Source organism: Carya illinoinensis, chromosome 11 (assembly GCF_018687715.1).
Source record: "Carya illinoinensis cultivar Pawnee chromosome 11, C.illinoinensisPawnee_v1, whole genome shotgun sequence".
In the NCBI taxonomy this organism is placed as follows: Eukaryota; Viridiplantae; Streptophyta; class Magnoliopsida; order Fagales; family Juglandaceae; genus Carya; species Carya illinoinensis.
Genome location: NC_056762.1, coordinates 39,527,689 through 39,541,690, shown reverse-complemented (window position 1 = coordinate 39,541,690; position 14,002 = coordinate 39,527,689). Strand labels below are relative to the sequence as shown.

General features: G+C 33.9%; 1 protein-coding gene across 1 annotated transcript; it reads left to right on the top strand.

The window, feature by feature from the left end:
• The first annotated feature begins 741 nt into the window (after positions 1–741).
• LOC122280689 (NADH kinase) lies at positions 742–5,090 on the top strand. Its single transcript, XM_043091670.1, has 5 exons — positions 742–907; positions 2,744–2,989; positions 3,185–3,265; positions 3,886–4,037; positions 4,196–5,090. The coding sequence occupies exons 1-5, from the start codon at positions 815–817 to the stop codon at positions 4,572–4,574; spliced, it is 951 nt and encodes a 316-aa protein (XP_042947604.1). The 5' UTR covers positions 742–814; the 3' UTR covers positions 4,575–5,090.
• The last annotated feature ends 8,912 nt before the right edge of the window (positions 5,091–14,002 follow it).

Here is a 14,002-nt window from a genome sequence, read left to right as displayed (position 1 = left end):
TTATATATGCATATGTATAAATTAATGTGAATGCTCTAGAGGAGTTCAAACAAAGGGAAGAGATTGTATCCTTTCTCTTAAATGGAGGGAAGAAATATATGTTTAGAACTGTGAATTTGCCATCGGAAATATAGTTTTTCTTAATAAAATTTTTAATTGTAGAATTTTATTAAAAAGTTTTTATATTTAAAAGATATTTATTATATAATAAATATGTTCTTAAAATGTTTTTAAAGTTAGTTAGAATGATTTTTAAAAAAAATTTGTGTTATTATAAATTTTGAATGACATTACTCTGTCCTGATTTGATTTATAAAATTGAATTTTAAAATTTATTTTTTAATTTATCTTCTAATTTTAAATGAAAATGTTGAATATATTTAAAAAAAATTTACAAAAATACTTATTTTTCTACATGTCAATTATTGATATGTTGAAAATTATAAAATTTGAAATTTAAAATTTAAATTTTTTTTAAAAATTAATAAAATAAATATTGTAAATAAAAATAAAATAAATGTAAGTATATTTAACACTATTTAATTTTAAAATATAACTTTATCCATACAATTTTTTATTTTAAAAGAATTTTAGGCCGATAAAAGCAGTTTTTAACTTCCAAATTTAAACTCAAATAATTATTCGTCCCAATGACAAAATAGGAAAAAAAAAACACAAAAAAAAAAAAAAAAAACAAAACAAAAACAAAAACAAAAAGGCCGTACCAATTAGGGACTGTTATATGGCCTTCTTTAATCAACCGAGTCCTCGCCGCTCTGTAACACTCTAGACTCTGCATACAGAAACGGAGAAAATGGCGAGGAGGAGACTCTTGTTGCTGTTGAAGCCGTTCGACCTTTACTCAATGCGCCAATCGAACGGTCATTCTCGGGCCACCAACCCACAGGTAATTCCGTTTATATTCTTTGCTTCGTCTTGATCAAATGGGCACTAGAACATGAGTCTGTGCGTGGACCCTCATTTATGAAGCAGTTCCTCATACGCGTTCTTTTCTTTTCCTTTTCCATTTTTTTTTGTTTTGTTTTGAAATTGATCACTTATGTGGCTTATTTAATTTCTCTAATTCTCCGTTAATTTTCGCTAGTATTGGTTTGGTATTTGACTAGCATTCGAGTTGTTTGATGTATTGTGGAAGTTGGTATTTTACTTTAGCGCTATATGTATTTACGTCTGTATTTCAGAGAAGAATCTGTTGGAAACAATAATTACGAAGATGAAAATCAGACGCGGGGAAGAAACGATTTTGTTTCAATTTGAGGCTTGCAAGAAATATGACAGTCTCTGATATCTGATATATTTGATCAAGTTTCAACTAATGCTAGTTGATCGTGAGGTTTATGATAAAATTGTTGGTGCTAAGTCCTAAATTGGTGGGTTACTAGATAGAATTGGGTTTCACAAATGATGTCGAAGCTTCAGTTGTAAATTTGACTTAGATAATGGTTAATGCTACCTTCGGCCATGAAAATGATTTTAGAGCTGACCTAATAATTTAATGTGATGTGACTTTGTCCCTGACACCCGGTGCCGATAAAAAAATAATAACCTCATGCGATGTTGAGACACCATACCGCAACATGAGCCACTACAGGTATCTGAGTAGGAGAGATTGTTATTGACATACTGGGTGGATACATGAGTGAGAGCTGGACTTTATAAGCGATTCAATTGTAAATTCGAATCTTTTTTGGAGTAGAGCGCAAATGTGGCTAATGCTTCATTGGGTCATGAAAAAGTCTAATGTGTCTTCTTATTATGGTGTTAGGAGTCGGGGAAGGTGGAGGAATGTGGTGGTGGTATTGTGGAGTGAGGTAGGGGAGAGGGAGGTGGTGGATGCATGGAGGAGTGCAGCAGCAAAGGAGCGGAGAGGTGGTTGGGGAGGGGGCATATACCTGGTCTGTGAAAGGGCTTATGGTTTATGCTTTAGTAAAGCCTGGAACGTTTACCACTTTTTTGTATAGAATTTTTGTTGACCATGCAAAAGTTATCCTTTGAGCATCATTTTCAGTGGCACCAAACACAGGAAAAATACAGAATATAGGTTTTTAAAAATTGAGAATAATATCACAACTGCACCCTTACATTCACTGTACTTTAGGTCTTTGCTTTTAATATATCAAATACTTAATCAACCACCCCATCGAATGTTCTTTAAAATCATTTTGTTACATTCTATAGCATTCCCTATAAAAAAAAATTAACTTACTTTTTAGGGGAATTACACTTTCACCCACAAACTATCACAGATTTTTCACTTATGCACCATAAACTACTAAAAGTCCCAATCTACACTCTAAACTATCAATATATTTTATTTTACTCCCTCCATTAAATGTAAGCATTAAGATTTTGCCATATGACAAAATTTTTATTTATCTTGATGTTCAGATTTTAACTGATGGTGCAGATTGTAAAATATCGGTAGGTGAGGGTCTAAACTGAAAATATGTGGTATTTTGTGGTTGGAAAGTGTATTTATTCTTATAACTTTTATCGCTTGTTTTTCCAATTTTTAAGGTTTTAAAATTTCTTTTGCTAAATGATTAGAGGAATTTTTAGCTTTTGTGAACTTTTTCACTACTGTCAAGGGTTTGGAGTTTATGTTACAGTTAACTTTGTGAAGTATTTCTCTAACCTCTACATAGGTTCTCTTTGTTATCACCAGTGTTTTTTGTCAAATTGCTTCATCTTCATGGTGTAGTTTCTTTTGAAAACATTGCAGATGTTACATTACTTAGAGAACAGGCATAAGGCCCACATGGATGCCATAAAATTCTGTCAGGATATCCTGCAGCAGAAACCAGTTGATTGGGAACCCATATCACGTAACAATCTATCACAGCCTATCCGTAATGTGGACCTTGTTATTACAGTTGGTGGCGATGGCACTCTTTTGCAGGCCAGCCATTTCATGGATGATTCTGTTCCAATTCTTGGAGTGAATTCTGACCCCACACGAATTGAAGAGGTTAGTTTGTTTCTTGGTACTTATAAAAAAAAAAGTTTGTTTCTGGGTAACCTGTAGAATTTGGCCATCCTATCAACTTATTTGCTTTTGCAGTCTCTCTCTCCATTTTGGAACCATGGCATTTCAAACTTTTATTTTTTGGGGCAAGGACATCCTTATTGTGGAAGTTGATTTACTATATGTTCTTTGGTATAGGTGGAACGGTTCAGTAATGAGTTTGATGCCAATAGGAGCACTGGCCATCTTTGTGCAGCAACTGTCTACAACTTTCAACAGGTAAGACTAGCCCGCCACTTAAAAATAAGTACTATTTCAACTCCTCCATTTTAGAGTTCTTGGAAGCTGATATAAGGGACAAATGAAGCATCAATATGGATTTTTAGTGCTTCTGTTATGTTCAACCTTTTATTTTGAAAAATAACAATGAGAATCAATGTTGATCTGTTATAAACATAAGCACCCACTACATATTGCTTGCTTTGAAGGAGGTTAGCATTTTAAATATCTTTTGTTTTAAATAACCACTTAATGTTCATGAGTTCCTGTTTTCTTTTCAGGTTTCTAGAATGTAATTAGGTGATTCTTTTGTATACATCCTGCATACATAGGCTTTGCCTAGTTTCATTCGATCAATAAAGTTTCTTACTTATAAAAAATATATATATATATATCTTGCCAAATCTAAGTTTGTTTGGTGTTAAAGGCATCCAAGGAGAGGCTATATCTGGCATTCAAACCGGATTGCTGAGCAAAGATAAACATTAAAAGACTTAAAAGAACCCTGAATGAATAGTAAATGAGTATTAGTTGCATTATTTTCAGTGGAAAGCATAATATATATTTTATAACAGCCAAATCGTTGGCTTTGTGATATGGAAATGAGTATTTTCTTTCAGGTACTAGAAGACATCCTCGAGGGTCATAAGGCTCCTTCGGAATTAGCAAGGATATCAACATATGTAAACTCAAAACTGCTGTCAACATATGCTCTTAATGATATCTTAATTGCACATCCATGTCCAGCAGCACTTTCTCGGTTCTCATTCAAGTATGTGGCCATATATATATATATATGTATGTATGTATGTATAAAAACTTATGTTTTCAAATATTTGTGTGATCTTTTAACAATCGCTGTCACCTTTTTTTTTTTTTTTATATATATTTTATCATCACAAAGTAATGAAAAAAGAAATTTATCTGCAGAATTAAAAGAGATGACCAGCCATTTTCCCCTTTAGTGAACTGTCGGTCAAGTGGTCTCCGAGTTTCAACAGCTGCCGGTTCAACGGCTGCGATGCTCTCTGCTGGTGGATTTCAAATGCCCATTTTATCTCGGGATCTCCAGTACATGGTAAGAGAACCCATTTCTCCCGGTGCAGCCTCTAGCTTGATGCACGGATTAATCAAATCTGATCAGTTCATTGAGGTCGCATGGCTTTGTAACAAGGGTGTGATATACATTGATGGTTCTCATGTTTGCCATCCTATTCAAAGTGGGGATACTATTGAAGTATCTCCCAAGGCCCCAATTCTAAAAATATTTTTACCTGACCATTTATTGGCACAGAGTTTATGCACATAAAGTTGAGGCTGCATATATTTTTCAGAAAGAAGTGCGAGTTTCTAGACACGAGTTGCATATGCAAGGCCAGAATTATGTAAAAATGAGTCGGAGACGGCACTTGTTCGAGGAAACTATCGATTCTATTTGGAGAAGCTCAATATATGGGTTGAGGCTGCAGTTGAGGTTTACCTTCCTAGATAGTTGTACGAGTATATTGGCTTGACCAGAATCATCCTGCATTGCTGGGAGGAACGTGGTTTAAGCTCATACGTTTGACAACGGTGGGCAGGTTGTACTTGGCTCTCTTGAGATTGAAAGCTGCTTCAATCAGATGCCTTCTCATATTTTTCAGATGCCCCCTTAAACATGGAGGCGTTCGGAAAAAATACTAATTTCTTTGGATATTCGGCTGGTCTCTGTTGCATGGGCTGGGCCTTGGAGTTATTTTTATGGTTCTTTTGCACTGTCAAGTATCTTATTTTTCTAACTTGGCCCGGATTGGTTATACAAAATTAACAAATTCATTTCATCTCATTTCAACTCATCATTATAACTTTTTCAATTCCCCATACAAAATATAAATAACTTTATTTTTTCAAATCTCAATACAAAATTAATATTACAAAATTATATTATAACAATATTTTATTCATTATTATTTAAAACATCTCGTCTCATCTCATCTGTGTAACTAAACGGGACCTTAATATTTCTTTTAGCACAAACAAAAACTCGTTCTCTCTCTCTCTCTCTCTCAAGAATAGAGTTCTCTCTGCAACTCCTAGTAGTGAATCTCTGTATTCACCCCCTCTAATCTTCCCTTCCATCATGGATATGGAAGATTTAATCCGCCATACAGAAGTTCTTTCATGGGAAGGTTTAAACTTATCCTCAGAAGAGGATCAAATTGTTAGAGATCCTGAATTAGCTCTCATCGGAAGGATGGTGGCTTCTCGCCCACTAAACAAAATTTCTCTACAATCTCAAATCAAACCTCTTGGAACTTCAAATGACATCTTCTCATCTTCAAAAATTGTCCTACAAAATCAACATGGAAAGAGATTAGTCTAACTACATCATCGTTTTACGTCCAGATACATGGCCTCACCAGAAACCACATGACAGAAAAAATTGCTTCCAAGATAGGAAGTGCTCTTGGTATGTTCCTTGGAATAGATGTGGATCCTTTATTTGGGTTGTCCTGCAATAAATTAATAAGGATTAAAGTGGAGATCGATGTCACTAAACCTTTGAAACAAGGTCTCTAGGAGCCAGAGATTTCAATTTTAACACCTGGGTTTTGTTCAAATATAAAAGATTATCAGACTTTTGCTATGCATGAGGTAAGATTGGTCACTCACAAATTTTCTACAATTTCTTAAACTCTACCCCAGAACAAATGCCGTTTGGACCATGGCTGCGTGCGGAATCTCCTATTTTCATGACTGTTAATCCGATGTACCATGGTCAAGAAAAGGTCTCTAGACTCTCGATCACTCAATGGGTAGAAGAAGATATGCTTCAAGAACCTCCACTTTTTAGTGATGAGTTAATGGAAAATAGAGTAACTGGTCTTCCAGCTTCAACTTTGCATCTACCTCCTCCCAAGGATATTAGTAACAATCAATTTGCAGAAGGCCCGATTGGGAAAGGCAAAGAGATAGCAGAAGATAACACTTTTTCGATTAGAGGGAACTTATTTGTGAGAGGAGCATATGAAAATAGCAAGGATTTTCTGCAGGAAAAAAATAAACTCATCCAACCGATCAGAGTAAACAACCCACATGAGATAATTTCAAGTCCAGTTCAAGCTGATTTTCAATACATTACCCAGAAAAAAGCAATCGGCATTACCGAAAACAACAATTTCACTTACTGGCAGTCGGATAAATTGAGTATCTTCACAGGATTCCGGCATGATTCTCACCTTCCAGGCAGCGGCACTCAAAGCAACTCCTCCTCTTCGACGTCAATGGAGAACAAGGTACAATCTATTGTAGACTACAGTAGTCAAATAAATGCAAGAGTTATGACTTATTCACCAACTGGAAGTCTCTAGGCAATAATTGCACCCCCACCTACCAAATATCCATCAAACACTCAATCCTCACCTCCAGCTCAGTTTCTAGCACAACAGACAAGTCAAAGCAACATTTTGAATTTATTATTTTAAAATTTAAAAAAAAAGTTAAGAAAAAGTTAAATTATTTATTATATTTTATATAAAAATTTGAAAAAATTATAATAATGAAATAAAAATTTTGAATTTGAAATAAAAATTTTTGTTTACCAAACCGAATTAAAGGAGCGGATTCTATAGTGATAGTGGAATGGGTGTCTCAGTGGTGGAAACAAATCTCTGACAGTGTTCAAACCAAACCAAGAGCCATCACTTTAGTTGAAGTAAACGAGAACATGAAGACAGCTGAACAAACTCAATCGGACCAGCGTGATGACATCGGATTGGACCAGCGTGAGGCTCTAATGGGCTTACAAAGCCCAGCAATGAAGCAGCACCTATGGGGCCAGAATGTGAAGATAGAAAGCGTCGAAGGCCCATCTGCACCTCAACCCACTTCAGATGGCAAGACTTTTCATTTTCAAAGGACATCCGACCCTCAAACGCCAATGCTCCGCTGAACGTAAAGCCTAAGGTACAAAATTATGAGCCTTCTATAATTTATCATCCAATCCAGTTGATTTCTCAAGTAGATCTTGTATCTAGCTCCAAATCAATTTCAAATAAGCCAAAAAAACCAGGGTCAGCATCATGTAATTTGGCAAAGGATAGCACCCCCTCTTCAGGAATCTCTATAGACTATGACTTAACTCACTCATCTTCTGAAGGGCTAGTAAAAATGAACCCTTTATCTGAGATGGAAGCCTCACAAAAAAGACTGGCAATCTCTGCTTCCATTGATTCCAACGCCCAAAGATAAAGTGCAAAAGATATCTGAAGTTGGGAACCCATATTCAGGAATCAAAAGCAAAGAAATGGGGGAGGAGGAAGAAGAGGCAGTAGCCATGCTTTTATCTATAAAATCTAAGCCATCCGGGAAAACAAAAAAATTTAAGACTACAGCGAGATCAAATCCCTACAGCAGAATCTCACCAAAAGCATCAAAATCTATCAAGAAAGCTGACGAGACGGGTTCAACCATGCCTCCAGTTAATCCATGAAGTCTTTGGTATGGAATTGTAGGGGTTTAACCTTCCCCAAAGTAATCAGGAGTCTTAGGGCCTTTGTAAAAAAGTATAATCCGGATATAATCTTTTTGTCGGAAACTTTGGTGGCTAATGATAACACCCCTTCTATTATAAATAGATTAGGTTTCTATCTTTTTGTAAACATTCTAGCCTCAGGGAGAAAAGGGGGTCTTTTGTTGTTATGGAAACCGGGTGTTGACATTGAACCGGTTCATACTAATGATAATATTATTTCTATTTTGATTTACTCTAATCCTCCAAATCATCCATGGTCAGCTTCTTTCGTTTATGCTCTTGCTCAATGGAAATTTAAAGCAAACTTCTAAAATCATTTAAGCTCAATTCATAGCTCATTTTTAGGACCTTGGCTCTGTGTTGGGGATTTTAATGACTTATTAAGCCAACAAGATAAGTTCAGAGGAAGATCAGTCTCATCAACTTCAGTAGGCGGTTTAAAAAATCTAATGGATTCTCATGATTTAATTGACATTGGCTTCTCGGGACCCTCTTTTACTTGGACAAATAACAGGATAGGGAGAGCGATGATTAGAGAACGGCTGGACCGCGGAATAGCAAATGCGCAATGGTGCTTACTCTTTCAAGATGCGACTATCCAACACAGCTTCTGCTGCTTTAGATCATAATCCTCTTTTGCTAAATACTATGAAGACTAGTAAGAACCACTCGTCCTTCAAATTTGAGGAATTCTGAACTAGAGAACCTCTCAGAAATGTTATAATCCAAGAGGCTTGGCATCATCAATTCTATGGGAATCCAATGTTTATCCTTTGCAACAAAATCAAAAAAACAAAAAAAGCTCTCAAACTTTGAAACAAAAATCACTTTGGGAAAATCCAAACAAATATTCAGCAACTTGAAATGGAGCTTATCAACCTTCAAAGCAACCTCCCAACTCATTGGAGCATATAAAGAGAAAATTTTCTCCATCACAAAATTCAAAAGCAACAAAAGAATGAAGAGATTATATGGAGGCAAAATTCAAGAATCAACTGGCTTACAACTATGGACCTCAACCCAAAATTCTATCATTTGACAACTACCATCCGTCACAGAAGAAATGGGATAGGGTCAATCAAGATAAATCCAGATATTTGGACTATGGATCAGGATGTTATTGAATCTACTTTCATAAATCATTTTGTCTCCACCTATACCTCCATGAATCCAATCTTCTCGGACCAACTTGAAAATCTTTTTGAAAATCAGATTTCAAATGAAGAGAATGAATATCTAACAACTTTGCCTTCAGAAACTGAAATTCATGGAACTTTAAAGCAAATCCCAAACAATAAAACTCCAGGCCCTGATGGGATGACAACCCTATTTTACAAGCATTACTGTCATATCATCAAAACAGATGTGGTAGAGGCAGTGCAAAATTTCTTTAGATGTGGGAAACTACTGAAACAGATAAATCATACCCACATAGCCCTCATCTCAAAAATTGCAAGCCAAGCTCTCCTTAACATTACAGACCCATAAGCCTGACAAATATAATATATAAAGTCATCACAAAAATCCTTGCTAACCGCTTAAAAAGATCCCTCCCAAGCATCATATCTCCTTTCCAAACAACCTTTGTTCCTGGCCGTAATGTAAAGGAAAACTCTATAATAGCTTAAGAGATGTTCCATCATCTAAAACACCATAAAAGGAAGAAAGGCCAGATGGCTTTAAAGCTAGATATGAAAAAAGCCTTCGACTATATGAAATGGAACCTTCTTTTTGTGGTGATGAAAGTTTTGGGTTTTAGCCTGACCTGGATGAATCTCATTAAAGAATGCATCTCTACAGCTTCTTTCTCAATTCTCATCAATAGATCCCCAAAAGGATTTTTTAAAACACAAAAAGGGCTTCGGCAAGATGACCCAATATCACCCTTTCTCTTCATATTGTGCACATAGGTACTCTCAAGACTTTTAGTGAGATCAGAAATATCAAAGAACCTAGAAGGTATTAAACTCAACAGAGATTGCCCTCCTATTTCTCATCTTCTTTTTACAGACGATTTAATCATCTTTAAGAAATCAAAAGCAAAGTCAATTCAAGCTATTGATACTGTCTTAAAGAAATATCAAGCTTGGTCTAGTCAACGAATAAACCAAAGCAAGTCTTTTATTTTCATTACCCAAAACACAAGTCAAGCAACCAAAAGATTAGTCTCGGCGAATCTGCCATACAAAGAATCCACCTCAAAAATGAAATATTTAGGAATGATGGCAACTTTTGGTCAATCCAAAAAAGAGGATTACAAGGACTTGTTGGAAAAAATAAATAAAAGATTGGATGGCTGGAAATCAAAAATTCTCTCTCAAGCGGGTAGAACTATGTTCATCAGATCAATAGTAAGCCCCATTCCCACATATTAAATGTCAATTCACATGCTTCCAAAATCCATTTGTAAGACACTGAATGCTAGCTTCAGAAATTTTTGGTGGGGAAAATCAGAAGATCAAAAGCATAAGCTCTACCTGAAATCCTGGAAAACCATATGTCAACCAAAAAAAGGAGGATTGGGTTTACGTTTGATGAAAAATATGAATGAAGCTGTTGAACCCAATGTTTCAAGATTTGTGTAATTATATATCTACACATGAATTTTGATGATAACAAATGAATTCAAAGAATAAAGAAATCTCAAGCTTAAGTTGTCTACACAATAGAGTCAAGCACATCAAGAAAACAAACATGAGTAAGAATGAACCAAATTCACATTAAAATAATAGAGTAATGTTGTAAATCTCTTCAAAATTCAAAATTAGGATTAATGCTCAAAATTAATATTTTATCATAAAGCATTAAAATACATTTTCCACATGTGCATGAATATTTTTGAAAATTAAATTTGAGAATTTTGAAAGATGATTGATTGTCATCTTTTACATGTGCATGCCTTGATTAAAGGGTTGAACTTTGAAAATATTAAAGATGATTGATTGTCATCTTTCACATGTGCATGTTTTATTTGAATATTTTCAAAAGTGATTGATACTTTTTTTGACTTATGCAAAATGTAGATAATTTTGTTTGAAATATTTGAAAAGTAAAGTGTGCTCCTTTTATCATATACAAAAAGTAAAAGATTAGATTTGAATTTTTTGAAAAGTAAAGTGTGCTCCTTTTGTCATATGCAAAAAGTAAAAGATTAAGTTTGATTTTTTTGAAAAGTAAAGTGTGCTCCTTTTGTCATATGTAAAAAGTAAAAGATTAGGTTTGAAGTTTTTGAAAAATGAATGATGTTGTCTTTGACAATTGAAAAAGAAAAACCTTTTATTTGAATTTTTTGAAAAAGTGAATAATGTTGTCTTTGACATGTGAATCTTTTTAAATTTGAATATGAAGTCTCATATGCCTATAAATAGATAATTTGAGAGTTTCACATTCACAACATCCAGAGCATACAACATTCATTCAAAGTTTTCATTCTCTCTTCTCTAAGCATTGAGCCTTAATTTTTGTTCATTTTGAGAGATATAGTTTGTGCTATATTGTTCTTATTCCACTCATTGAGGAGTGTTTTCTGATAACCTACCCACTATCAGCTCTTGTATCAGTAAAAAGGTGTGTATAACCCTTGTGCGTGTAGAAAGTGTTTTACACAGGGAATAGTTGAATCACCACGTGTAAGGTGATTGTAAGTGTAGAGGGTGTTCTACACGAATCCTTTATAGCGGTGTTTTTCAAAGGTGTAATAGGTTTTTATCTCCACCTGAAAGAGGTTGAATAATGAATTTGGAAATCCTCAAGGGGTAGCTTGAGGCGAGGACGTAGGCAGTGGAGCCGAATCTCGTTAACATACTGAATTTTCTTCTCTCTTACCCTTACTCTTTATATTTATTGCTATTTCGTATTTTGTTTATATTTTATATTGTATATTTGATTTATAATTGTTATTTTTTTAATACAACTCAATTCATCCCCCTCTTGTGTTAGTCATCTGGACAACAATTGGTATCAGAGCTAAAAGCTCTATTATAAGATTAACTATATTTTGAGTTAAGATCTTATGGCTAACATTGCAGTTTCATTTGGTGAAGGTCAATCTAGCAGTCGACCTCCACTCTTTTATAGAGATAATTACTCATTCTGGAAAGTTAGAATGAGAATATTCCTTTAGACTCAAGGTCGAGAAATCTGGAAATGTATTGTAAATGGACCTTATATTCCAACAAAAGTGGTTGATGGAGTAAAGGTCAAAAAGGAAGAAGAAGAGTTTGATCGTGAAGACGATAGACTTTATACTTTGAATTTAACTGCTATGAATTTATTATTTAATGCTCTCAATGGAAATGAGTTTAATAGAATAATGACTTGTGCTACGGCAAAAGAAATTTGGGATAATTTAGAAGTTACTTATGAAGGAATTTCGCAAGTCAAGAAATCAAAAATTTATATTCTTACTCATAAATATGAAATGTTTAAAATGAATGATGATGAATATATTTATAGTATGCACACTCGTTTTACTAACATCATAAACAGCTTGACAGCTCTTGGCAAAGTTTATTCCAAGGTGGAGATAGTAAGAAAAATTCTCAACTCTCTACCAAAACGCTGGGAATCAAAAGTGACAGCGATTTTTGAAGGTAGAGACCTCAAGAAGCTCGAAGTGAATGAACTCATTGGGTCACTTATCACCCATGAGTACACATTGAAAAGAAGAGAAGAAGAAGGAACGCCAAAGAAGAGCTTGGCACTTAAAGCTGTTCCTCATGAAAGTGAAAGTGATGAAGATGAGGAAAATGAAGACAAAGATGAAGAAGTTGCGATGATAACAAGAAGAATTCAGAAGTTCTTAAAGAAAAATAAAACTTCTCGGAGAAAATCCTTCAAAAAGTTTTCCAATAAAAATTCAGGTAAAAATGACACTTTAATTTGTTATAAATGCAATAAGCCTGGTCATATTAAATCAGATTGTCCTCTGCTAAAGAAAGATCGAAACAATGTCAAGAAAGCAATGAAAGCTACAGGGGATGATGATTCAAGTAGTTCAGATAGTGAAGCAAGCAATGAAGAATCAACAAATCTTTGTCTTATGGCTAAAGATGACATTGAGGTAACAAATCTTGATAATAGTGAAGATCCTTCATATGAAGAATTGCAAAATATTTTAGAAGAGGTATATGAGGAATTTGAAAAATTGGGTATCAAGTATACTGCTTTGAAAAAGAAAAATTCTTCTTTAACAAACGAAATTGATATTTTAAGGAAAGAAAGTATCATTTTGAAAGATGAAAATCTTGAATTAAATAAGAAGAAAACCGATTTAGAAAATATTGTTGAAAACTTTACGAATGGAAAAAGAAATTTTGAAAAACTTCTTGATAGTCAAAGATGTGTTTTTGACAATGCAGGTTTGGGATATATGCCAAAACAAAAATACAAACCTTATAAAAATTTCTTTGATAATCCTTCTACATCAAAGACTAATATTCAAAATTCTTTTCATAAAAATAATTTTGTCAAAAAAAGATATTATTATAATCATTCAAGTTTTTCATATATGTCACATGCTATTTGCAATTTTTATAATAAAAATGGTCATAATTATCATACTTGTCCTATTAGAAGAAATCATACAATGACTATTAGGGCCATATGGGTACCTAAAAATCTTATTTATTCTAATACTAATAAATAAATGACCTAAAGAACTTGAGTACCAAGAAAAATCATTTTAATTGTTTTTATAGGTATGCATGAAGTTATCCACAAGCAAAAACAAGTGGTTTTTAGATAGTGGATGTTCAAGACACATGACGGGAGACAAGACTAAGTTTTTTGATCTTAGATCTAAAGAAGAAGGACACGTGACATTTAGAGACAACTCGAAAGGGAAGATCGTGAGGATAGGTAAAATTGGTAATGAATATTCTCTCATAATTGAAGATGTTCTACTTGTTGAAGGTCTAAAACATAATCTTTTGAGTATAAGTTAATTATGTGATAAAGGATTTACAGTTACTTTCAAAATGGATAAGTGCATTATTTTGAATGATCATGATTGTAATATTTGTTTTATTGCTTTTAGAAGCAATAATGTTTATACAATCGATTTTGAAGAAATTAACTCACAAGATATTATTTGCTTTTCAGCTCAAAATGAAACTAGTTGGCTATGGCATAGAAGATTAGATCATGTCAACATGGAACTTATTTCTAAACTTTCAAAAAATGATTTTGTGAGAGGTTTACCAAAAACAAATTTTCTTAAAGAT